Below are 26,904 nucleotides of genomic sequence, written 5' to 3' on the forward strand. Positions count from 1 at the left end.
TTGGGTACAAGTGTCGAGCGAGATTAATATAAAACCAGTGCATCTGTTTTCATTTGGGCTTTGTTTTCACTCAAGCCCCTGTGCGGTTCTGTGAAGAGCATTGCGGGACCCTTAAACCGCTCACAGCATTCCTCAGTTGGTACGGTGCTTGTACGCGTGGGCTGCTGCTGTGGGACTCTACAGTATGAGTCAGTCAAGAGGAGCTCAGTGAATTAGCAAAATGTCCTCAGATACTAAAAATAGTTTCTCTCTGTACTCGTTTCAGCGTATGGGACTCATTTGATGTGGATGTGTGTGTGTGTGTGAGTGTGAGTGTGTGTGTGTTAATGTCTCCAGAACATGAAAACACATGATCAGTCCCTGAAAGCCTGTGTAGTGGGTGTTAAGAGTGTGCACATACACCCAATGTTGTGTGTAAGTGTATATGCACATGCACATGCACATATGCCTGAGTGTGTGTGTGTGTGGTACTTTGTCTATTTTCTATTGGTTTATAGAGCCACATGAAAGTTCCTTTGCACTGGATGAGATTGTCTGCTGTTTTCATTACAAACAAGCCCAAAATACGCCGGAGCAACCTCCAGTGTTGTGGTTTTTTACTGATCTCGGTCCAGACTTTACCTCCTTGACCAGTGGTTGCGAACTGTGGAGGTGTGTAATGCTTCACTGCCAGTTAGCTGCTAGCATCAAAACTGAATGGAAAAACTGTTGCGATACATCATGCTACTTGCCTGGCCAGGCTTGTCCAAGTGAAAAGGTTCAGAGCTGCAGTTTGGAAAAAGCTCAAAGGAAATAATGATAGCTTAGGGCTGGATGTAATGGAGTAGAAGGCCATTATGTGAAAAGGAGGAAAGGGGAAGAATCAATCAGTCCACACTTGTGGTGGAGTTTCATGTAAAACTCCATTTTTAGAGTACCTGCCCTCCTCTAAAAGCAGGGTAGCCTCCTTGAGGAGTCCAGTTTCCAGATGATGATACTACCACCTGGAGCTCCAGACGTCTACCTGCCTTCCCCTCCCCGCTGAAGGTAACCCAAACATGCAAGGCAAACAGCAGCTGAGCTCGACTTCAAAATAACTCCGTCTGCACTCATTAAGCGCTCTTTCTCAGCGTTTAAGAATTCCCATGCGGTTTGAAGCCTTTCTCTAATGAAGCACAATTAAAATGAAAAGAAGGTAATGAAAAATATTTACCCCCAGCCCAATGAAGTGGCTGGTGAAGTTGATGACTCCTCTTAATAAAAGCCATATGCCTGTTCTCATAAAATGCTGTTTTTGTGGCGAAGATTTCTGAGACGTTAGCATTTGTGCCAGCGAGTGAATTAACTCCTGACGGTGGGTAGGAGAGTAGTAACAGACAGTTTATCAGAAGCAGAAGACCTGAGCGCTTGCTCTGATTTATGCTGCAGTCCACACCACGCCAAATCTCCAGCAGAGATAACCAGCCACTGGACAGACTTAATGCAGAATAAATCTGTTGAATGAGCTTCTGATTGATTGCAGAGGTGTTTATAGCGGACTGTTTCTACAAACACATCAAATAATCCTTATTCTGTCTTCGGCAAAGCAAAGAACACATTTCGTAAACAAACATGACATACCTCTGATGGGAAGTAAGCCGCTGACCTTGGCACTATTAGAGGAATGCATTATTCACCAAGCCACAGGCAAATCTTTTCCTCATCTCAGGGAAATTTCCCCAAATTTCCAGAGCAGTGTGACTTAAAATGCAAATATGTGCATGAAAAGTGAGAGAAACATGTTGCTGCACCACAAAGAGATGTTATGAAGGAGACAGAGCTACAAAGTAGTTTGACAGTGAAATGATGCGCTGGAAACCTCTGCCAGAAACCAGGGTCAAATCTCTAAATCAAACTGTTTTCTTACGGATGTACTTTGGAGTCTGTCTTTCTTAACCTTACACCAATTCTTATCAAAGTTAGACAGCTAAACATAACTCTTACTGACCTTTTCATGTCACAAATCTGAAAATCTGTTTTTGAGTAGGATTACACAAAAGTAGAGGACAGGATTTTTACATTTAATGCAGCTCAGCTGCCAGAAGAAAACGTTGGTATTGTACATTTCCACAAACACGAACATGTTACATTTTCAGGCTTCATACGTTGCATAACAGTTTTTCTAAAGTGTGCTAATAAATAGACTGACTTTGCCATCAGGAGGAGTAGGAGAAGCTGTATGGTGTGACACGTTGGCAAGACACCAAGCTGCAGACCAATGTTCTCAATACCAGCCAACAAGAAAAAAACCATTGCTTTATAGTGAGTCGTTGTTGTGTTTTCAGTGGCTTTTTAGGCACCAAATGTGGGTTTTTTAGTTTTTTTTTCCTTTTACAGGGGGTTTCTAGCCCTCAAACATGGGTGCTTTTTAGCAACTCGCTGCTTTTATTCCAGCAGGAATAGTGCCAAGAGGAGCGATTTTTTTTTTACCGAAAATTGCAGAGCTTCCAGTGGGGATAGTACCTCCAAAACCGGGTATGTTAAGCCAAAATGCGATAATTTCGTAATTTAAGTTACAAAATCCGCTACAAAGTCATGTGAAATGTGTAACATATCTTAAGTTAAGTCATATACCGTTGCTTTTGTTCATCACTGTTCGCAATGACATTCGAAAGGCTGGTGTCAGTTGATAACGCAGCTGGACAGAACGCTGACGGTAACAATATAATATAAGCCCCACAAAGGTCCCATTAGGAAGGCCAGGGTGGTGGATGGGTCCAACAAACACTGGACTTTCATGTGGGAGTCTTGTGTTTGCTTCCCGTTTGAATGTGATGGCTTTTCTGCTATAACCAACTATCTGTGCCAGCATGTGCTTTTGTTGATGCCCCGGCGTGCTTTTGATGCCGAAAACATAGCAACTTCATTTTGTAACATTGTCCCATCATTCGCTTTTGTTAACATCCCAGCGTTGCAAGCAGCATCCTGGAACGTCAACAGCAGATGCAGAAGGACACCTAGAGCGTAACATGTACACACAAATTTGTGTGTAGACACACAAATCCACTGACAAATCGGAAATATGTGAAGACTTGGGATAAGAACAAGTTGAACATTTGCATGGTTTCAGAAGCGTACCAACATTTTTCCACCAGTTTAGCTGCTAAATGAGTTGAGACAATGCTGATTGAGCTTATACCACAATTCTGGTGTCGGGTGACTTTTCTTTTTTTTTTGAAGATTATTTTTTTACTTTTATTGACAGTACATTCGAAGATAGGAATAAAATATGAGGACCACTATCCTCTGCAAAATTGTATACAGTGTGTTCATAAACCTAATCTGTCGCGCTACTCTAAAAGGAAAACACTGTTGTTTCAAGAAACAGAGCGTCGTTCTATTTCTACATGAATTAATAAACAGATAAGTCAATCACACATTTAGTCTGTGCCTAGAGTTCGCTCTGCTGCTCCGAGTGCAGTGTTCCCAATAACCGAACGGTGTATTCTTACAGCGCTCCAAATTTACGAACGGTCCAGTTTGTGCCAGAGTGCTCTCTGGCACTCAAAGTGTGTTTCCAAACCCATAGTGTGAAACTAAAAACTCAGACTTTAGATCTGAGTGTATCAGAACCTTTTAAAGTATTTTCAGTCTTCTCGTGTATGGTAGGCATTACTTGACCAAGATCATACACTAATTCATAGGTAAAGTTTACGGTCATACAATTCTCAAAGAAACAATGCGTGAAATTTCATTAAACTTGAGGAAGGACTTAAGTTTTGACAGTAAGAGAGACATTTGTTTTTACTCCTTTTGAGATTCGAGATGTTTTCTCATGAAGAAGATAATCTTGATCCATGGCTGCGATGTCACTGTCCCAACATATCAGAAATCTCCCTAAGGCCCCGAGGAGATGACTCGAGAAGCCTTGGTACAGTAATTCTGTCAGACGGGACTTGTTGAGAAAACAGAGGGGAACAAGCCTGACTGATCCTATAAAAACATGACATTCCCGTTTTCCAGAAATGCCATTGAATTCCCACGATGCTTTCACCAGAGGGCTCACACCAATGGCCTGCTGAACTTATGTTCATTTGTATGGAATATCTGTACGGGGGAAAATGGGAAAAATTGCCTTCCTTTTGCTCCCTGAGAGCCCAACAGGGTCCCCGTGCTGAGGCGCTCTCTTGGGCCGATGCACTGATCAGATCCAGATGCTGCTGGAGTGTGGAAGGGGACAGCCGAGGAGTGCGGAGGCCTCACTGCAGTGCTGATTGATAGGGGTCAGGATGAAGTTGGGAGTCACATTTCTTGACTCTGATCCCACTCTCTCTCGTTTTCTTCGTACTTGAGCTCTCACTCTAGCTCATCTATCCTGTCTGCTGTCAGCTTGTCTCTTGATGCCTGTGTTTTATGTACCCTGCTGAGACAACGTGGAGCACAGCGGGGAGCAGACAGCGTTACGCTTTAAGTCTGGTTCTTCGCCTCACTTCTGCTGAGCATTTAACGAACTCTTTAACAACCAACGCAATTTATAGGTACCGAGAGCCAGCTCTCAATGAATCTGTCCATCCGCCACGCTGTGAAATGTTAATTACAGTAAATGAAAAACAAAAACAATGAACGTAAATCTCTAGTCGAGAGCAGGAATGGAACTTTTCCATCTGCGTGTGCAACATTTTCCACTGAACGTTTGCTTCACAGAGTGCTGCAGAGGCACCACTGTGTTTCAAGGCTGCTCAGATTTGTCACTCAGAAAAAAAAAGTTTAAAAATACACTTTTGTTAGGATTTTTGTTTTTCAAAATAGTATAGTCAGTTTTTTAAACATGCATCTGCGTATAAGGTGGACTGTCTATAATTTCCAGGATAAAGAAATTCAATTAAACAACCTCAGATATGACCATTAAAAACACCACCTCTTCAGCACTGCCTAAAAGAAACATGTTGCTTTGTATCGCACAAATGTTGCTTTTAATGCGTTCACCCTCTGTTTGTTTTCTGTTCTGGCTCTGTGCGGCCCTTGCTGAAATGTTTGGGTTTTTGCATCCTTCTGTAAATGTCTGTCCTCTTTTCCCACAGGACCATGCCCACTCTGCAGAGCTCCGCCGTTCTGCTGCTTTTTAGCTTCCTGATTGGTCTGAGCTACTCTCTGAGCCCAAGAGACCCCAATGTGTGCAGCCTGTGGGAGAGGTGAGGCCCCTTTAACGGTGACCAACAAATAAATGTCATTGCTGTTATGTCCAAAAACATATTTTCCTCAATCAGTGCTGCATATATATTACTGAAAGTTTGCTCTGCGGTTTTGATTTAATTCACTCGCAGGTTGTCGAAATGAAGTTGACATTTAAGAAAAAAAAATCAAATTTCTTGTACAGTTTACCTAAATCTAAGACAAGTTAAAGGATGTCTTTGCATGTTTTAGTAGTATATATCAAGTTTTTTGCTTTCATCTGAGCTAATTCTGTTACATTTTATGAATTTGTAGAATTTCAACAAGTTGATTAAGAAAGTGCAATCAGCATAAATTTTAACGTGTTAGTAATGTACCCAGAAACAAGACTGAGGGCCCTGTTTAAATTCTATAGTGATTCATCATCATGATTACATGTACATAATTTAATAGTATAAACTACTAATTTTCTACAACAGTAAGACAGGCCCCTATAAGAGTCTACAGCCACAGGGATCACCACAGAGTTAACTCCACATCATTTTTTTCAGTTAATGGATATTGTATTTTATGTATGAAACCTCAGAAAATAGTCTCAAATGCCTGTAACGCTTTTCCACAAGTCAAGGTGTTGTATTCAAATTGGTTGTTTTATCAAATCATCAGTCCAAAATCCTGTCATTTTAGAGAGCAGGAAAACAGCGAATGTTTGGCATCTTCTGTCGGATTTAAAGATTTTTAAGATGTTTCCTGACCATGATGATTGACAGTATATATGTTCTGATTTCAGCTTCACCACCTCAGTTAAAGAGTCTTACTTCCATCCCTATGACCACGCGACGGAGGAGCCCTGCTCCGACCCTCGGACCTCCTACAGATGCATGCGCCACAGGTAGCAGCAGCGCCATGACTATTTTCCTGTTTAGCCTGACTTCCTGTTCCTGTCAGTGGAGGGTAAAAGCATCCTGTCTGACTGTGTTATTCTTTCAGGATTACCTACAAGACGGCCTACAGGCAGGCGGTGAAGACAAACTACCGCAGGAGATACCAGTGCTGTCCAGGCTACTACGAGAGCAGAGACAAATGTGTCCGTAAGTAATTATGGATACTCTGAACATGACGTACTTTTTTATTACCAAGACTGACAGCAGGAAAGCTGAAACAGTGGAGGAGAAGAAGAAAAGCTTTGACAAAATTCAGAGTCTACGGCCGGCAGGGAATCGTCAGCATTCAGGGAGGTTTTAACTTTAAGTTTCATACATCATCACTACAATATACGCCAAGAACACAGATCCACAGGCATAAACCTACTTTTATGCCGGGCTTGTAGAGAACATAAAAAGCCAGGTAAACTATCTGAGTGTTTGCATTTCAAACAGTCATTTATCAAAACTCACAAACGCACACATCCGCAGTCCACTTTTCAAGACCAACAAACAACAAAACTGGTCTTGATTTAGCGGAGAGTCAGTCCTATGTTTCCGGCAACTTTTTAGGTCCAAACATGGGTGTTATGTAGCAGTTCATCATTGTGTTTCCAGCGGTGCCACAAAAAGCGGCTGTTTTTTGACAATACATTGCTGCATTTCCAGCCATGATGGTGCCCCCAAAACTGGGTATTTTGAGCCAAGACATGATCTTTTTCTAAATATAATAATATGATTTAGCATAGTTCATATGTTAAGTTCTGCTACATCATAACATACAAATGTAGAGTATCTTTGGTTTGCAGAAATTTATATTGCCAACATTTTTCTGGTGAAAGAGAGAATTTAAAAAAAAAAAAAAAAAATGAGGTTATGAAATCAACTCATTTGGTTTGGTCGGAGTCGAGCCTGTTGCTGCTGTGCACAGCTTCTGTACATGAGGCACTCGCTCTACCAGGTGAGCGACTGGGCGCCCTGAAATCAACTAACGTTTTTATTTTTAGGTTATTATAAAAAAATGATTTTTCATATTGACCTACACAAATATATAGTCAGAATCACTTTGAGAGCCATCTGTACTGTGTAAAGTATTAAACTATTATGGAAAAATGCTGAATTCTTATTTTGTTTATTTATAGATGTATTTAACAGTACATTGTTACATAACTGTACATTTATAAATACTGCTGCAAATCTGCCAGTGTTAGCTAGGAGACTATTTTTCATCTGGACAGATAAACAGATGTTACAAAGTCACTTTAAAGAACAGAAATATTTAAATTATGAAGTTATTGCAGTGATTTTTAATTAACATCCAGAGCAATCTTAGTGTATCTCTTTTTTTGTTGGCCTAAAAGTTGTCAAATCTAAATATATATATATATATATATATTTATATATATATATATATATATATATATATATATATATATATATATATATATATTTATTTTTATTTATTTTTTTTTTTTTTAAATACTGGAATCAGCCTGTGAAATGTTCACAGAGTGTTTTCTTTCTTTTTATTTATAGAACATACAATTCCTCATGGTTGCTAAAAAGCCCAAAATCCCAGAAAAAATACTGAGGACATGACCTCAGTGTCCTCAATGACAGCTACACCCCTGGTCCCACCCATGGGTGTGCAACATCAGAAGTGCATAGCAAACTAACTTTGTGAATACAAACAGGATAGTGGAGAGCAATCTAAAAATTAACAAAAGTATTCAAAATGTACTTAGGACAGACTTGAGTTTGTTTGACTCCTCTGTAGCTGACAAAGCTTGAAACATTTTTCGAATCCAAGGAAATAGAAATTTAAAAGGAGCCTGAATAAATAAAGTAACCTGATGTCGGATGAATAATATTGGTAGTAATCCAGCAGCACACCAAAATTCCTTTTTTGCATTTTTTTCCATGCAACGTGCTTAATCAATATGAGTAGCACATGATACTGGAATTACCACAATTATGGGTTCTCTTCCCACTGAGGCGTCTCATGCTGATACTGGCTGTACTAACTGGAATTTTAAACTAAACTGCGTGCTGCTGACACCATAAAAACCCCTCTTCATAATTTTAAATATTTTAATTTCAGTTCAAGGATTGCACATCATTTCAGCAACTTTTATTTCATCAACTTAGCATCTGTTACTGATGGATTCGGGTGTGTGCCGCTGCACAGCTCAGTGAAGAATAAACAGAGCGTGTATCATATGAATAATATCATCAGAGGGCAAACTCACTCGGTTTGATGAGAACACCCAGGCCAGAGTGTCTTCATAAAATACGACTCAAGAAAATGATGCAGCCAAAGCTGAAAACTTCTATTTAAATGAATATAAGTTGTCCAAAACATTAGCGACCGTTAGACGTTGACTCAGGATTTATTTAGAGAGCAGTGTTACAGGGTTTTTTTTTTTTTTAAAACAATATCAAAAAAATCTACTGAATTTTCCCGTTATGGTTTAATTTTTACTGTTTTTAAATAATTACATTTTAAGTGTTTAAGTGTGTCTTTTTACATCTTGGTGGAAATAAATGCACTTTGACGTGCTATCCTTTGGATTCAAATAGTCCTGCAGATCCATAAATAAATAAAATATGTTTGAAAGGAGGAACATTCTTGAGGCGCCCGGATCATCACCTGGTACAGCAGGCGCCCCGTGTACAAAGGCTATGTCCTTGCCGCAGCGGTCGCAGGTTCGATTCCAACCTTGGCCCTTTGCTGCATATCACCCCCTCTCTCTAACCCTTTCATGCCAGAACTGTCCTGTCAATTAAAAGGCAAAAAGCCCAAAAGATTATCTTAAAAAAAAAGAAAAAACATTCCTACATATGGATTTGATTCCTGGTCCAGTTACCATGATATCACCAGAACAAACTGAGCTTTTGAGGTGACTTAAAGGGATACTTTGCAGATTTTCAATTAGCTTTGTATCATAACAATGTGGATAGCATGTGTAAATAAACTGTGGTAAACTTGCCTCCATCTAACCAGTGCCCAGATTTCACTGTTCATCTCTCAGCTCAAATCCTGGAGATGACGCGGCAGTTTTTTGCTCGGCTGTTGCTCAAACTACAGATTGTACTTCTACATTTTTGTACGCACGCCACTAAAGATGTAATGATACATCAACCAGGATCAATATATCGATTCAATGATTAACAATCAAATATTATAAATGTAAAGTGAAAATGGCCACTTGAAGTTGGCTCCAAAACAAAGTCAGACCCCATAGACCTCCATGTTAAAATGCCCAATTTAAAGCATGTTTACAGCTTGCTCCAAAAAAAAATCCATCTCTATAGGTTATTTCAACATTCATGCCAACTGTACAGATGGTGCATTTTTTTAAAAAAAATATCCTTTTACATTTAATAAGGCTTAAAGCTATTCATATTCAAGGACAGGGCTACTTGACTGACATACTGTCCTCAAGGCATCTCGACTGTCTGTGAGTAACATCCACCCCTCCCTCCTCCACAGCTTCAACCTCTCATCCAAATACGGTAATTGTTTGGCCAGAATGCTAAACTCCAGCAGTACAGCAGTACACAACAAATGGGTGACATCACAAAAACTACATCAGTTTATTATGTGAAAATCACAAGCAGCTAAGAAAAAGAAAACGAGGAGATTTACTGATATCGCCTCATATTAATGGAAGGCCCCTAAATTTAAACTGAATTAAAATCATATCATGGCAGGCTTAACAATATCAACAAATGTCGCATCGTTCTCGGTATCATATTGCGATAAAACTTTTGATTTACACCCCTAACTGCCACCACGGGCACAAAGACTACAGAAGCAGATGCAGATAGAGAGCTTTCTGTCTCTCTCTCAAACTCAGACGAAACTGTAAAACTAGGCAGAGCTCATTAAATATAAACAGATTCTTTATCTGCACTGCCTATTTATCAACTAAAATGTTGTGTAGTCAGAAACATATTTAAGAGTCCTGTTTGGCTGTTAAAGTAAAAGTTTGTAAGCATGAAGCGGGTGACATGATGTTTCCTGTATATTGAAAACGGAGGCTAAAAAAATCTGAAATCAAACTGAAAAATTAGGCACGGCTGATCAAAAACCAATAAACTCTGATAGTTTTCTACCTAAAATGCCACAGCCCCTTTTCACTTTTCTCTGGTCGTGTAGCACCGACGTCAAAATTATTTGTATCTTTCTACCGCCTAGACAGGCCAGTTTTATGAAAAGTCCTATAACCTCAATCTTAGTCTTAACTTTAGGACTTTACTGTAAATTTAATTATCAGTTTAAGATATTTTTTTTTCCCTAAAGGGTCAGTAGTTAAAATAAACACACTGAACTTTGTCTGAAAATAACAAACTGATGCAGCTGTCAACAGTTGGCTGACACACTGTGACCGCTGACAGTCAGCGATGACATGTATAAATAAAGTGAAACCATACACCGTACATGGTTTGAGAAAATTCTACCTTAGCGTCACAAACATTCTCATACTTCACTGAATGATCTCAGATGGTAATAATAAGCTTTCCGTGCTTTGTGCTTCCAGAAGTGGGATTCTGGAGATAAATGTTTTTCGCTCAGCGGAGATAATGTGCATCTTTGGTCGCTTATTGTTGAGCCACCTTTCGCAGCAGTCTCATGAGACACTGAGCGCCTTGTGTTTGTGTGTGTGTGTGTGTCTGTGTAGTTTCCTTTTGTAGCCAAATACAAAAGCCTTTGATTTCAATGACTGACATCAGAAAAGCAAAGATTGGGGCCCACTGATCACTGTTTAAAGCTTCGTAATTGAAATATCTGCCTTCAACGTGTCATCTATGACTCCTCCTAAACCCACTTTCTGTACAATATGCAGTGCTTTATTTTCTAAGTACATATAATTAGATATAATTGCACTTACCTCCTCCATTTAATGGCACGTTAGCCTTTCCCTTAGATCCCCAAATCTCCAGCGTTAAGCATCCACACAACTCCAATTAAAGATGAGAAAATAATCAGTTAAATTATTGTTTGTGGGAAGAAAAACACTGTGAGCATACTACAGCATGTGGTTGAAACTGCTTTTCTTATGTAACAAAAATTAAGAGATCTCTGGTGGAATAATTAGTCCTCGGTCATAAATGCATGTTTGAATAATTGATGGCACTGTGTCACACACTGTTTATGATAAGTGAAATAAATTTAGAAGGAAAAAATGCAATTCAGCTGAGATTTTTAGATTTGTAATTGAAAAATTAAAAACAAAAAAACAATAAAATCTTGAAGTGCACTTGTGAAATCTATTTTATACACGGTACACGGTTTTCATCAGCACCCATGCCGGCGGGCAGCAGGCAGAGCGAGATCATTGGGAATAACAGCAAGTTCTTTTCATCTAACTTGGTGAATTAAGGATTTATTTTGACCAAATGTGAGCCGGTGATTTATGGAACAGTGGACTTATTGACTAGATTACTAGAAAGCATAACTATGACGGTTTGGGTGAGTTTTATTTGGATTCTGAGTAGTGTGGATGAAGTGGTTTTATCATGAGTAAAGCCTTGTTAGTCCTACTTGACTGAGATAGAGTTGAATTCAAAAGGTGTACAGTCGTATTTCTCTGTTTAATAAGGAAAATAGGTGTGAGAATATTACTTTTCTTAACATTTCATGTGTTTCTATTGTGTATTTATTAGTCTGAAAAGCTGAAAGTAAGTTGCGCACTCTCCGTCGGTGGCTGGGGTGGGGGGTTGCGGCGCGCACTTATACCGTCATATACCATATACCATATACCCCGGTGAAATTTCAGGAAGGTAAGAAATATTACACACTGCCCAAGCCCACTGCACACCTTTCTGTACGTCATCTGCTGCATACTGAATATTTTCCATTGACTTTTCTCAACAAAGCTGGGTCTGTTCTAAAGTTTGTTTCTCATCCACAGCTCGCTGCACCAAGGAGTGCGTCCACGGTCGATGTGTCGCTCCAGACCGGTGCCAGTGTGAGGGAGGCTGGCGCGGAGAAGACTGTTCCAGTGGTATGAATCAGCCTTTTTCCCTCGCTCACAGACATTTCCTCACTCTCTCACGCATTTGCTTTTTCTCCTCCATCACTTTCTGTCATTTCCTTCAGGTGCACAAGCAAATAAACTTGACATACACAACAGGAAATGACAACGGGCCATTAGTCAAATGGCTGATCCTCACATGCACCACTCCATCACACTCACAGAGCCTTTCCAATGGAAACAGCAAGGGAGCATTACCGCATCCTCAGCAATGAGTCATTAATGTCAGCCTCAGTCCAGAAACCGGTTTACTAGACCAGGAGGAGCTGCACCTCCACCTTTCACTCAGTCAAAATTTTAATAATAACTCAACTTTCAACCAGCTTTTCTAATTAAAGTTGAGAGGTGCTCTAAAGAAATAAAACAGTGTAATAAAAGTGGAACTTCTGCTCCAACAAATGTAACAAAAAACTATGAAACCAATAAATTATGAGTTAAAAACTGTATGATATACTGAGAGTGATTGTAGTCCATAAAAAGAAGTCAAGAAAGAGACATTAAACCTGCTCCTTCTACTCGTTATGACGTCTTTAACAAAACTTAAGTCAGCATTTAACGGTTATATAATAGTCATTTGAGGTTCTGACTCAGAACAGTGAGTCTAACCCAGTTTGTCTTGTCTGAAATCTCCTAAAATTTGATCGTCCAAACAACGTGAAGTGTGAAACCAGAGCCACATTTCGTGGGGCTGCTGTCCCCCTCACTGAAAGGAACGTTTTTCCACTACCTTCAGCCCATTTCAACATAGTCAGCTGGGTCAATAGTACACGTCCCTCCTCCATTTTCCCCCCTCTATTCCTCTGCACAGAGAAGGAATTAGCTTTAACGGGTAGCGGTTGGTGTCTTGACAGGGGGATGATGGGAAGGGGAAATGGAAAATGTTACCCCACTCTCTCGCTCCGTCTCTCCTTACACTCCCTCCCTCCTCTAACCCTCACTTAAATTTTCTCTCTTTGCTTTCACTCTGCTCTTTTCTCTTCTTCCACTCCTCCTCCTCCTCCCCTCTTCAGCCTTGGCTTCACCGTATCGTCCCATAATGGAGTCTTTTTTGGCAGAACGAGCCCTGACACTTCCTGGATGCCTGTGTGTTGAGCTATCTAAGTATGGGAAAGAGGAGAGGGGCCTGAGGTTTTCATACTGAACACTTTTAGGACTGTTTGCACATGAATATGGAGAAAAGGAGAGGGCAGAGAAAATAAACTCACTGCTCTCCTCTCTACACATGAAAAAAGGTAACAAAAAGCAATGGTGGAAGAAGTATTCAGATCCCTTACATAAGTAAAAGTACTAATACCGAATTTAAAAAATGATCTGCTGCAAGGAAAAAGCTTGCATTTAAAACCTTGCTTAAGTACAAATATGTAAGTATTATCAGCAAAATTTACTTAAAGTATCAAAAGAAAAGTATTTATTGTGAAAAATGTTCCCTGTCAGTGTTTTGGGATTAATATTCTTGCTGCATTTTCCTGATTTGTAAGGTTGTGCACATTTTAACTCCTTTAGATCCTGTTGGGTGGTTTAACCTACAGCAATGCATCATATTCTATGAGATTATTTTATGTTTGTTGCGTGGGTGTCTTGTTAGAGCCACATATTTTTAAAAAGTTGGTGGAAAAAAATGTTTTCAGCTTTGTGACGATGCTGATCCACAAGGTTTTTAAAGTGTTTATTTAGCTTAAAGGCCCAGTGGTGTAGGATTTAGGGGCATATCTTGGCAGAAATGGAATATAATATCATAAGTATGTTTTCTTTCGTGTATAATCCCCTAAAAAAGAATCGCTGTGTTTTCGTTACCTAGAATGAGCTGTTAATATCTACATAGGGAGCGGATTCTGAACCATGCAGTTTGCCATGTTGCACTGCCATGTGTCTACAGTAGCCCAGAGCAAACAAACTAAACACTGCCTTTAGACTGGGACATTCATGTTTTTTTTATGAGTCAACGTAGTTAGCAGCCCCTCTTAGATGAGCAGCATCAGGAGAACTGATATTTCAAAGTAAAAGTGCTTTATTCTGTGTTTTTACTGGTCTAAATCACCTGCTTTGTTGGTCTTGGAGAGGAAAAGACCTCTGTGGATTCTTCAGCTCCTGGTAAAAACCTCCCAAACATCTGGATCTTAAGTTATCAGAGAAAAAAGGTGAGCACACATAAGCCAAGGACCCAGGACATGCCAAATGGTGATAAAGAAACAGTGTTTTTTTAACGTGAAACTGCCTAATTTGTGATTTTCACTGTTTTAACCACCTGGTCTGTTAGTTTTTGGGGAGGAAGAGACCTCTGAGGATAATGCGGTTCACGGTAAAAGCCTCCTAAACAATGAACACCGGAGGAATTCCAACCAGGAGTTCACGCCTTGCACATGGTATAAGTTTCAGATGGCTGCAGTCTGCAGTCCTCACCACTATATGCCACTAAATCCTATAAATCTTTCACACTGGCCCTTGACAAACAATTTATCCTTTAGTTTATCACAAATCGTCAAATCATTCGAAATCCCCAAATTTGGAGATACATGGTTTTCAATGGACAGGACAAGTATAAAAAATTGTAATCAGTAATAATAATAATAATAGTAATAGTAATAATAAGTAACTAAAGTTGTCACATAAATGTACTGGAGTAAAAAGTACAATATTTGATTCTGATATGTAGTGCAGAATTAAATAGTTGCAAAAATGGAAATAATCAACTAAAGTACAAATTACCTTGAATTTATACTTAAACACAGTACTTATGCAAGTGTACTTAGTTACATTCCACCACTGACAAAAAGAGAGGAGGCGTGGGAGAGAATAAAAAATGAGAATATGGTGGCAATGATTGAGGTGAGAGAAAAGCAGGAATGTGGCTCACTGGGAGCTGCAAAATGTCAAGTCAGTATTTAATACTTTACGTAAGCCGTGTTTTACAGCAGATTTTGATTGAGGGATGCAATTCTGAAATAAAAAAAAACAAGCAGCGAAGGCTGTTTGGATGTCCAGTAGATTATGTGGACTTTGTATGCAAGCAAAACCCAAACCACAACTTGGATAATTCTCATGGGGGGAACGAAGAATTTTCCCACCATATCAGTGTGCATTCCTCATAACAGACAGGCAAGAGATGCCAGTTCTGAAGTGTGTGTAAATCAGTGGGTTAACATGCACACAGTATTACAGACACTGGTTTGTATCACTGCAGAGGTCTCGTTAATGATACTCTGTATGGATGCATATTCATATATCCATCAGTCTCGAGGCCTGATCACGTAAAAACACACAGACTCGGGGAGCAGCACCTAGCTTTGAGGCCAATCTGACATAGTGGCCAAATGTGGAATTACAACATCTGTGTCAGTCAGATGTAGAGCTTGAACCAGGCGCAAAAAATCAGGCCCGACCCTACATGAACCCGCTCAGTTTCTGTCCAAGCCAGACCCATGGCAGCAGTTTTGGACCCAAGTCTGATTAAAAACCCCAAATTGTGATGTAAAAATTGGCTTATAATGTATTATGTTTCAGACATTAGAAAATAAATATTTTTTAATATTAAAAAAATGTATTACTAAGGCCTGGCATGTTTCCTTGTACCACTTCTTCTTCTCTTCCTTCTGTTTGTCTTTCATCTCATATGACAGGTTTGGCAAAGCAGGCCGCGCCCCTCAGTGCGTCTAGCACGCATGGCGATGGTGATGCAGCTCATAGATGTTCACCCCTCTCCCCTGTGTGTTATTTACACCCACATGTTACCTCCCTCTCTCTCCACCCTCTTTCTTTCTCTTTCCCCCTTGATTTAGTCCATTAAAATTCCTGCCAAAGTGCCATTTAAGCATGAGACAGCTTACATCAGTTTCATTAAATATAAATAAATAAACGTTTATTTGGCGAGAACCTGACCCTCTTAAACCCCCCAAAAACTGTAAGACATTACAGCCCTGCCCGGCCCGAACCCGGCAAGTCGGGTCGGGCCCAAATCAGGCAGAGAATGAAAGCATTACTTTGAAGCCAATTCGACACGGTGGCCAAATGTGGAATTACAACTTCTGTGTCAGTCACATGATAATTAGGCCCAAACATATTTTTTTCTGTAGAAGTCTGAGAGAAGTCTGTAAATCACTGGAAATGTTTTTTTGAGTTTCAGATCACAGATGATCGTACTCTGCTGTGGCAAACATGTTACTAACTGTAGCAAGAGAACATTTTTCTCCAATCTTATACACACAAGTTTGTAATGAAACTATTTTCTGACTGTCTGTGTGGCCGTCACACAGAATTTTGTTGTATCACTGTGATAAATAATCAAACCTGCTGCGGTGCACTCAAATATCGTGCACAGACACAAACATTTAGAGGGAAAATTGGCCCTGGCTACTTCTTTCATGTCAAATATCCATGGGTTGATCAGAGTTTGTCATTACAATGATAAAATCAAAGTAAAGCTAAGGTAAGTGTATTTGATGAAGATTAACAAGCTCAGCTTCACTGTTAGAGAAAGCCGTGCACTTGAGTTTGAATGTTAACATGCAGATAAACAAACAGATGGGGAGAGTTTTCATCACTGGGGGCCTTGGACTCTGCCAGCTGGCTGCTCAAAAATCACACGTCCAATCTGGGAAATTTCACCCATTCACTCATCGACTGTCTGGATGCATCAGCCCGTTAGTTTCTTACGCTGACAGTACTGCAGACCCTTCTGTAAATCTCCCCTGCTGTCCTGCAGAATGTCTGTGTAAACATAATTGCTTCTCCAGCTGAGTTTCTCATTAGTCAACATGACACAATCCAGCAGAACCCCTCTCTGATGCCCACACAGAGAACAAGTGAAGGTATGATTCATTTAAACAAAAAAAGAGTCGAGGGTCCTGCTCCACGTTAGTGCAATAAACACTGCAGTCCGTGGCAGCGCGCTTTGCTCCAGGCCAAATTTGGCTCGACTCTCCTCTTTGTAATTATTGTCAAAGCAGTCCTTGTACTTTTCAAAGCTGTGGCAGAGCACATGTGCAGCAGAGGCAAAGGTAGGGGGACACAGGGGAGCTGAAGCCTTGATGAATGTCTGCTGCTCACATAAAGAAAGATTCACAGAGGTCAGCGTGAAATTGTTGGAATTGTTTTTAGCTCCAGAGAAGATAACTGACGCCCATCCAAGGGTGGCGTCAGTGCTATTGGGTGTCACATGTTCTTGATGATGTCCAAAATGGTCAAAGGTATTGATGAGACATTTTAAGAATGCACACATGTCCAATCTGGGTTCTCAGTACATGAACCCGTGGACTGAGATGTCTTCATCATGAATTGAAATCCTAACCTTGTGTGAATCTTCACTGCACGCAAAACCTCCTGGAGCTGATCCCCCTCCCGCTTCTGTAAAATTAACTATCTAAAACTCGTTCGTCTTGTGAGCTCCATGTAAATCCGCCTGCCAATTCCAAATTATTTGTTGGTAATATGACACTGCAGGGCTAAAGGGGCAGATTTGGGTGTGGAGGCATGAGGGAGACACAGTAATGCGTGGAGGAGTCGGTACTTCATGTCAAGCACTCTTTGTCTTTTTTCTGTTCTGTTATTCGTTTCTGTGTTGTTGAATCTAACCACATTTGTTTCTGTTTGTTTTTCATGACATCATATGTAACTGTAAGTGAACACCACAGTGTGTGGGAGGAAAACTGCAAGAGAAAAAAACAAAACTGATACTAATTGATCGTACTTGCAACGTATGCAAGTTACAATAATCATATGTAATCTTATTTTGCCTCAGTGTTTTTAATTTCACTTCCAGCATCTCTGAGTAAGTTTGACTCAATGTTTAGAGAAGGAGGCGCATTACTGGAAGCTGACTGGTATGAATCGTTGGAAAATGTGGGCAATGAAAGTGAGAATGTGTGTAGCTGTTTAACTGCCAGAGAAGTGGCAGTACTGAAAAAATACGGATGAATACATTTTTAAAAGCAAGACAGTGTCCAATATTAAGGTGGTAGTGTTTGATTTTCACTGGATCAGTTGTTCCCAGTTTGTCTCAATGAGATTAATCATCAAATTAATCAAATTTGGAGACTATACAAAGCAAATATCAAAAGTTTAAAGACATTTCCACACCAATAAACCAGAGGAATTAGTAGGTGTGTTTCAATATCTTGGCTAAAACAACATTTTCCATAATCAGTAATTAGCAGTTTTTCTTGTTACCTTTCAGCCTGTGATGACAAACACTGGGGGCCGAGCTGCAGTCAGCAGTGCAAGTGTGAGAACGGCGCTCTCTGCGATCCCAACAAGGGGACGTGTCAGTGTCCTCCGGGATTCATAGGACGTTACTGCGAAGAGTCCTGTCCAGCAGGCACCTTCGGGAAGGGCTGTCTGCAGAGGTGCAAGTGTGGAACCGGAGGATCCTGCGATAAAGCAACCGGAGAATGTTTATGTCGGGACGGATTCACTGGGACTTTGTAAGTGCACGAAATAAATCAATATATATTAAAAGTGAGCCTTGAATATTAGGAAATTCATTGCAAAAATATAAATACAAAAACTAAATAAGGCATTTTGGAATGGTTCCCCTTTTCACAGTTTTATCATACTTGATATTACATGCAGATTTTTTAACTACTTTATTTGCGATTAAGGTCAAAATACTTTATTTGTCCTTCAAGAAGCAATTTCAGTTAAGCGGGTTTACAGACACATAAATAAATTATCCATCAGGAAAACTAACAGCCATGTGAGCGGGGCTATACTTACGCAGTGTTTTTACCTAAATACTAATATATAGTGGGTAAAGTGTTGTGTAAATATTTGCTTATTAGCACTAGGGGTGGGCGATATGGCTCTTGAATAATATTAAATATTTCAGGGTATTTTTGCAATATTTATATTCTTGATGATAAGATAAAATACTGAAAAATATATAAAAAATATGTGATTATTAATTTCAGGAACATATAATTGCAACAAAATGTGTAACATGTCAGCATAAAAGCACCAGTTTGCTTTCAAATATTCAAGAAAAAAAACAAACAAAACAACAGTAACCGATAGCAATTTCACTTTCAGCCATGCATGTTGTCTTATGACAAAATGTTTTCTTAAATATTTCCATCGTGACTGCATGAATTTTTCTTGCCATATTAAAAATTATACCTAAACTATACGATATTTTAGACCCATATTGAACACCAAATACAAAGTAAGGCACTAACATTTGTAGGATTCATCCTCTGCTGACCATGAAAGTCTGTGCAAAATTTCACTGCAGATATCAAAATGTCAACAAAACCAACATCTCTACCATAGCTATGATGAACTCAGTGCCCTTTTTTTGTATGAGCCACTTTAAGAAAATGCAGAGCTACTAATTTCATTTAGGAGACACTTGGCACCTCGCTTCATTACACCTGACTTCATTGTCTTAGATTTTCTCAGGAGGTCTGTGAGACACAGATCTGTCAGCTCTTAGCAAGTTATTTTTTCTTACAACTTTATTTTAAAATGGAAAAAGACCCCAGTGTACTCCACTATAATCCATGAGTCAGCTGTTACGCCCTGTTTTTAGATGCCCCGGAGGATGAGTAAGCAATGAAAATTCTTCCCCACCAAATATGAGTGGAAACCTTATACTGCCAATGTGAACACACTGCACTTTAAACTCAATAGAAATGGAGCTTGGCAGCACTTATTTGTTTATATTTGAAGTCGATCCATATTATTTAACCTCAAGGGTGTATTAGAGTATATCCCAACACTGAATTGTACAACAGGTAGTTTCAGCCAAGTAATCTGATTGGTCGAAGACACGTTCCAACCGTGCTGATGATTCCCACAATGCTGTTGAAATGCCAAGACTCAAAGTAATCAGGGAACTACTGTTAGTTTTTCTTTTTTATTGCTCTCTTCCTTTTTTCTACTTTCTCTACTGCTTTTTCTCTGCTGATTTTTCAAAGTAGGTGAAGAGAATATAATAACACGCCTGTACGAGCTGTTAAATGTTGATGGGCTTTTCACAATTCAAAATACACAAAATGACAAATAATAATAATAATAATAATGATAATAATGACAGTAGCAGTGCAGGACAAGGCAAAAAAAACACACTTAACAAACTACTACAATTTGAGCCTCCACCAAAAAAATGGTAACCCAACATCAAAATAAACTAAAAGTAACAAAGTATTTGTACTCATACAGAATGGGTCATTTGAATAAAATGTTCGTAGTATTATAATTATTTATGCATTAATGTGTTTATCACTTTAATTTTGCTGTTGTTAAAGGTGGAGCTAGTTTCAATCACTTTATATACCTTTGAGTAGCATGTGAATTTTTCCCAGCAATAAATGAAGTTAATCTTTAACATAACTGATTAATAATATTTTGGATGATTAATCTGAATCTGACTAGTGACTAAATGTATTAAATAAATAGTAAAAAGTACAATATTTGCCTTTTATTTTGGGAGGAGTACAAGTACAAAGCAGCAGAAAAAGAAAATACTAAAGTAAAGTAGAGCCTCAAAATTGTACTTGAGTAAATGTATTCAGTTACTGCACACCATTGTGCTGATGCTTAAATAACTAATTTCATTAAAAAAAAAACTCTGATAGATTTGTTCCATTTTTACTGTAGAACAAAACATTTACTTAAGTCCTCAGGAATGTCCCAGGACACACCGTGTTTTTGACTAAAGTGCTCCATTAAGCCATTATTAAGCATCGACTCCATCCTCTCCCCCCCCAGCTGTGAGAAGGCGTGTCCCAGGAAATGCCAGGCACGATGCCCCTGCCAGAATGGAGGCATCTGCAAAGGCAAAGGGATCTGCGACTGCCCGCCAGGATGGACGGTATGTTTTCAACTTAAAGCTTGCACACTAACACTAACCTTCATGCTGTCCGTGGAGGCTGCCAGATGTTGAATTAGCCTTGTGTGTTATATTCCAGCTGGCTCCAAACTTTGGACAAACAGTCTTATTCCTTAAGACATTTTGAAGGCAACCTGTCCTCACTGGAGACATGCAGATGCAAGGTTTTCCACTAATGTGAATAATCCCTCCTGAGGTTTCTTTGTTTTTGGAAGACATGCATGAGAAGAGACATGATTGTGATCCCATCAGAGAGCAAACTAACTTATTTTCGGAGTAACTGCGTCAGTTGTCAAGTTGCTTCGTCTCATTACAGTTTTTTGCAAAGATTTACTTGGCTTTTCTTTCTGCCTCATCGATGCTTTTTCCCTTGTTATTCTGCAGGGAGCAGTTTGCACAGAGCGATGTGCAGAGGGAAGGTTTGGACCAAACTGTGCTGATGAGTGTGTCTGTCACAACAGGGGCAAATGTGACCCCGGAAATGGACAGTGCCAGTGTGCTAAAGGTTTCACTGGTAACAGGTACGTACGTGCAAGTGTTTTATTTGGTTGTCTTTGTGCACTGGGCCATTGCAAGTGAAAAACCAAAACACGACATCAAGTGAATGCTCAGTGTGCCAAAACCTTGACTCAAAATTCCATCTTTCCCATATTTTTGATGTCCTCTGGTGTTAAAGAAGACCTATTATGCTCATTTTCAGGTTCATACTTGTAGATTTAAGGTTTCTACTAGAACACACTTACATGATTAATTTTCCTCATACTGTCTGTGCTGGAATACCTGCATTCACCCTCTGACTGACCAAAAAAAGCCCAGTCTGCTCTAATTGGTCAGTATTTCTGGGTCATTCATATCTTTGCACCCTGTAACAGAAAATAGATTCACTTTCTACCATAAATCACCAAAAAAATGCTTCTAAACACAACCAGACAGAGAAAATCCAAAATCAGGGAGAAATTAAGGAACCAAGATTACATGTTTTCCTGATGTTAGCATATATCGACATCTGCATGTAATTTATATTAGCAGTGTACTTGAAACTGGGGCATGACTCTTAAACCCCTTCTCCACCAAAATAAGCATGCGTACACACATTTTTTGTACATTAATATTAACCAGTAACATTAAACATTTTCCTTTTGAAATTTTGTCCATGTTTAATATGAACAACACTACATATTGTCACACTACATATAAGACACAAATACAGAAAAGCAAAAAAGGTCCCCTTTAAAGCATCACAGCCCAGCTGGGTTAGTTTATATGGGCATCCTGTGTGCAGTTAATTGATTGCATGACTTCTAGTAATTGAACTTTCAATCATTGCAGCCTTTCTGTAAAACAGAATTAATTTTAACTAACCAACACCAGACACAAACAAACACAACTAACATTATGACAGCTAACCACAACACAAAACTGAAGTCAAGATTGGGTTTGTGGTTCTCGTATAAATCAGCAACAGCCATGTGTATTACTTTTGATTTTGTGCAGCTCTTCTGTGTATCTATATAAGCGTCTGTGTCACTGCCCTCAGGTGTAATGAGGAGTGCGCTGCAGGTACTTATGGTCAGGACTGTAAAGGTGTGTGTGACTGTGCTAACGGCGCGCGCTGCTACAACATCGATGGAGGCTGCCTCTGCGAGCCGGGTTTCAGCGGTCCGCACTGCAGGGACAGGATGTGTGCACCGGGAAAATACGGCATGCACTGTGAACGCACATGTCTCTGCCAGGACAAACACACACTGAGGTGAGTGGGTGTTGTCAAAAGAAGGGGTTTAAATTGTGCCACCATTTCTCTGAGGTAGTGCTACTGTGGAGGCAGAAACAATTTTGGCTGAGCAAAACTTAAGTGAGCAAAGTCAAAGAGACATTTTTGGGAAGTTAACTATCTACTGGTAACCCCAATGTAGACTGTAGCTCGTCCACTCATCCGAGTTAAGTCCTGGTTTGTGAGCAACGTCTAAGGTTTTAGATACGCGCTGCTTTTTATTGGACATTTATCAGAGATACTTAACAAACTCAGTCCAAGACTTTTCTCTTATAAACATGAAGCATACAGTAAAAGTACTTCCAGTGAAGCATATATCTTACCTTCTGAGGGCTTCCCAAAGTATATTTTACATCTTCAACACATGCTGGTGGGCCCGATGAGCTCGCAGCAGCCACCGTGTGTGTAAAATGGCCTGGAGCGTGTTGGCTGAGCTGCTGTGGACCGCAGTTTTCCCCCCTCTGGACAGGGCTGACATGAGCTACCTGGTACCTGGAAAAGAATGAAATTTAATGGTCAATAACAGCGCTGACTTTTAAATTCATTTTCTGTCCTTCATGATACTGAAGGCCAGCAGACTAACTAACTAGACAGTTGGTTGTTTTTTTCCTCTATGACATTATTTCTGTTTTCAGAATCATGCTGCCTTTCAAAAATATTTACATAAAGTTATTCATGATTTCCACCTCTACAAAGTGCACGTACAGAGTTTCTTTGGCTCTTTCTCAATGTTTCTTTGTAGGGATTTCAGAATATTAACCTCGTTTTTTGATGTCCAGTTGCCACCCAATGAAAGGAGAGTGCACATGCCAGCCAGGCTGGGCGGGGCTGTTCTGTAACGAGACCTGCGCTCACGGTTTCTACGGTCATGGTTGTCTGGAGCCGTGTCTGTGTGTGAACGGAGGGGTGTGTGATAGTGCCACCGGACAGTGCCACTGTGCTCCCGGGTTTAAGGTGAGTGGCAGAGTTCAGTATGATTTAGTTAGGAACGAATCAATAAATACAGTTTTTGAATCATTTATATTTTCTTTTCACTGTCTGTGCTGGTAGCTCTGAGATCTAATGACCTATTTTTACTGAATATGCATCTCAACTTTTATCAGCTTTTCAGCTTTCTTATTAAGGTTATTGATTATTGCAGGGGGTTCACTGTGAGAGTCCATGTAAAAGTGGCACCTATGGCAAGAACTGCTCGCTGGAGTGCTCCTGTGAAAACTTTGTCGACTGCTCTCCAATTGACGGGACTTGCTTTTGCAAAGAGGGTAACAAATATACACAGTGCTACTTATCAAGGAGGAAATGACTGATTTCAAACATGGCTGACGGTGCTGTATGTGTCTGCAGGCTGGCGCGGGCCAGACTGTTCTACCCCCTGCTCTGAGGGAACCTGGGGCCCAGGATGCAACGCCACCTGCCACTGCGCCAACGGGGCAAAATGTAATCCTGCAGATGGATCCTGCACCTGCACAGCCGGCTGGCAGGGGGCGCGCTGTGACCAACCGTGCCCGGTAAGCTTTACAGCTTGACCTATTTTTTTATGAAGTGGTACAGAGATGAGCATGAGATAATCTCAAACCAGACTAAAAAGTGTCTTTTTGTGACATGTCTGATTTTTATGCCACTATTGCTTTCATCCAAGACAGCTTTTGCTTTAAGGACAAAATAAAAACAACCTCTCAGAAAAAAAGAAGAAATAATCTCTAGAAACCTAGAAATTGTACTATACATATCACTCTGCACAGGAAGTGGATTATACCACGTGTTTGTATAATAAAAAGGAGGGTAAACTCCAGCCTATCTGTCATTAAAAATGGGTACATTTATGATAAAAAGGTGGGTATGATAAAATGACCAAAATAATTAAATCTAAGAAAACACTATGGTGTATAGAAATGTTCAGAGTACTTCCCATGGAAAGACTCAATAAAAGGAACTGAGTACACTTTCAAAAATTTATTGCAGCCAATGGCATAACTTAATTCACATGGAAGCACCACAGTGTAGTAAAAAGCTCCAGAAGTCCTTCTGAAATTCACTTCATGAATTTGCACATAAAAAACAGCATCTACATGTGTATAAAATGTATCTTTTTATGATTAATGTGTGGTAAGTATTTACGTTTTTTTTAAAATTGTATTTATGATTAATATTTTACTAATTTACTAAGATTAACATTCATCTGTGTATTATCTTATAAAGCGCAGGCCTGTTAAAAAATGATGTTATAATTGTGAAAAAATAATTAAATTTCATTACATGAAAAAAGATGCTGGATTTGCAAAGGAAAAAATATATATATAGAACACAGATATACAAAGAAAACAGAATACAATAAAAGTAGCAAAAAACTGAATGAATGGATGTGTAAAGTACAAATTAGGGTGCAATGTTTTGGTAAAAAGGTCATTTTTTTCTTTTCTGTTTTTCACGATAATCATGTATTTCAAATCTGATATCATTCCAGCCCTAAGTGGTAGACAAAGAGCTCACAATAACAATATTATTGTGATATCTAGTGAAAAGTAGGGGGAAAAAATAATGCTATCAGTCACATTCATTTTAAACTTTGTGCATTTTTTTTCTTTTTTTGGCAAATGAATTACACTCAATAATAATAAATAAAAGTGTAGGGAGGTGGAGAAATAGTCTATAGCCATAACTTTTTAAAAAAACATAAATTACACTTAATAGATAGTGAAAAGGCAACCAGATGGTGTTGGGGAAGGGAGAAAAAGCAAGAACTGAAAGAAACGGAAATGATTTAAGAGCCGCTGGGTTATTTACAAGTTATATCATATGTGTATTATTAACATGATATCAATATTTCATTTTTAAATGTCACCATTATCGTGAGTATCGCAAAACCCTTTCTCCCAAAGCAACAAAAATTTCCTGGACTCAAGCCGCAGCGTTGCATGAAAACACATGCCACTTTGTAAAATAATACCGACTGCAGAAGATAAGAAAACTGCACTATATGTTTATTCTATGTCGAGCTGAGTGGACAAATGAACTGCTATCTTTGATAAGATTAATACACAAATCATAAGGGCGATAATTATACAGAACATGGCGGTTCTGACTGGACAGTCTGTAGAAATGTTGTCCAGCTTTTCATCCCTTACCTCACCCTCTGTATGCTTTAATCTGCGTTTTGGACACGTGCCCCTCTTGTCGCTGGCGTGCCAGCCCACCAGGCTGACCATACAGCGACTCATTGCCAGTGTAGTATTTTGTCTGACTCTGACTGAGCTGGCCGAACGCTGAAGAGATTCCCCTGACAATTCTTTGCCCGTTGGCATTTGCTCACATGTGCAGATGGGCACGTTTGGGCCAGGCTGCCTGAAGAGGTGTGATTGTGTTCACGCTGACGGCTGCCAAGCAACCACCGGGGAGTGCCACTGTCTGCCAGGCTGGTGGGGTAAGTGATGACGTCCTCCTGGTGTTGCTGCCAGCTTGGCTGCGGTACCACAGATAAGTCTGGCCCAGCAGAACTAAGTGAGCCACAGGTTTTAACCACTATGTCTCTCTTTGAATCGGATTGTACTACCCTCTGACTTAAAGGACCGCCAGTGATGTTGTTTATTTTTGCCAACTGACTTCAAATCACCAATATTTTAAATTACTGACAACCATCTTTTATACTATACCAAAGATTTTATACTTCCCCTGCAGCATTTAGTTTACATTTTAAAATAGGTACACAATAGGCAATCCATCACTGTGAACATTATTTGTTAGTATTATTACCACATTAAGTGTTGGAGGAAGTATTCACATCCTTCACTTCACTAAAAGTCACTGTACGGCAATATAAAAAAAAAAATTAAAGTCCTGCAATCAAAATATCACCTAAGCAGAGGTGTAGAAGTATCAGCTAAAAGTACTTTAAGTACTCATATTCCAGAAAAAAATGATCCATTAAGTGCTGAATTATTATATATAGGATTATTATTACTGATACATTAACAGGGTTTCCTACGTGTTAATTTGTTTGTGGTGCCCCACCACAATATCAACATCTGGCACCACATATTGATTTTCTATTTTTGAAGCTGAACCGTGCATTAGTAGTGCTTTTGTTTATATATATTTATATATATATATATATATATATATATATATATATATATATACATATATATATATATATATGGCAGGAAAATAATGCGTCATTCTGACTTCAGACCAGGTTTTTGATGGTCAATGGCGCAATCA

The 26,904-nt window shown here is 39.4% G+C and overlaps 1 protein-coding gene and 1 long non-coding RNA gene across 3 annotated transcripts in view; one reads left to right on the plus strand and one right to left on the minus strand.

Moving 5' to 3' along the window:
• LOC121946146 (uncharacterized) overlaps window positions 1–26,904 on the minus strand; it is a 64,533-nt gene that overhangs the window by 32,606 nt on the left and 5,023 nt on the right. Inside the window, exons 3-4 of the long non-coding RNA XR_006105994.2 lie at window positions 23,010–23,178; window positions 18,257–18,456 (exon numbers count right to left, since the gene is read on the minus strand). This is a non-coding gene — a long non-coding RNA (uncharacterized LOC121946146). The remainder of the gene's footprint in view (window positions 1–18,256; window positions 18,457–23,009; window positions 23,179–26,904) is intronic.
• The window catches only part of pear1 (platelet endothelial aggregation receptor 1), a 69,466-nt gene that overhangs the window by 28,604 nt on the left and 13,958 nt on the right, over window positions 1–26,904 (plus strand). For both annotated transcript variants that reach the window (XM_042490594.2, XM_042490593.2), the window contains exons 2-13: window positions 5,040–5,150; window positions 5,921–6,022; window positions 6,121–6,221; window positions 11,972–12,064; window positions 18,264–18,510; window positions 20,795–20,897; window positions 21,300–21,436; window positions 22,453–22,665; window positions 23,466–23,640; window positions 23,828–23,948; window positions 24,031–24,194; window positions 26,005–26,107. In XM_042490594.2, the coding sequence (XP_042346528.2) occupies window positions 5,044–5,150; window positions 5,921–6,022; window positions 6,121–6,221; window positions 11,972–12,064; window positions 18,264–18,510; window positions 20,795–20,897; window positions 21,300–21,436; window positions 22,453–22,665; window positions 23,466–23,640; window positions 23,828–23,948; window positions 24,031–24,194; window positions 26,005–26,107 (1,666 nt within the window). In that variant the 5' untranslated portion in view covers window positions 5,040–5,043. The remainder of the gene's footprint in view (window positions 1–5,039; window positions 5,151–5,920; window positions 6,023–6,120; window positions 6,222–11,971; window positions 12,065–18,263; window positions 18,511–20,794; window positions 20,898–21,299; window positions 21,437–22,452; window positions 22,666–23,465; window positions 23,641–23,827; window positions 23,949–24,030; window positions 24,195–26,004; window positions 26,108–26,904) is intronic.

Source organism: Plectropomus leopardus, chromosome 11 (assembly GCF_026936395.1).
Source record: "Plectropomus leopardus strain MGB_pleo_1.0 chromosome 11, ASM2693639v1, whole genome shotgun sequence".
In the NCBI taxonomy this organism is placed as follows: Eukaryota; Metazoa; Chordata; class Actinopteri; order Perciformes; family Serranidae; genus Plectropomus; species Plectropomus leopardus.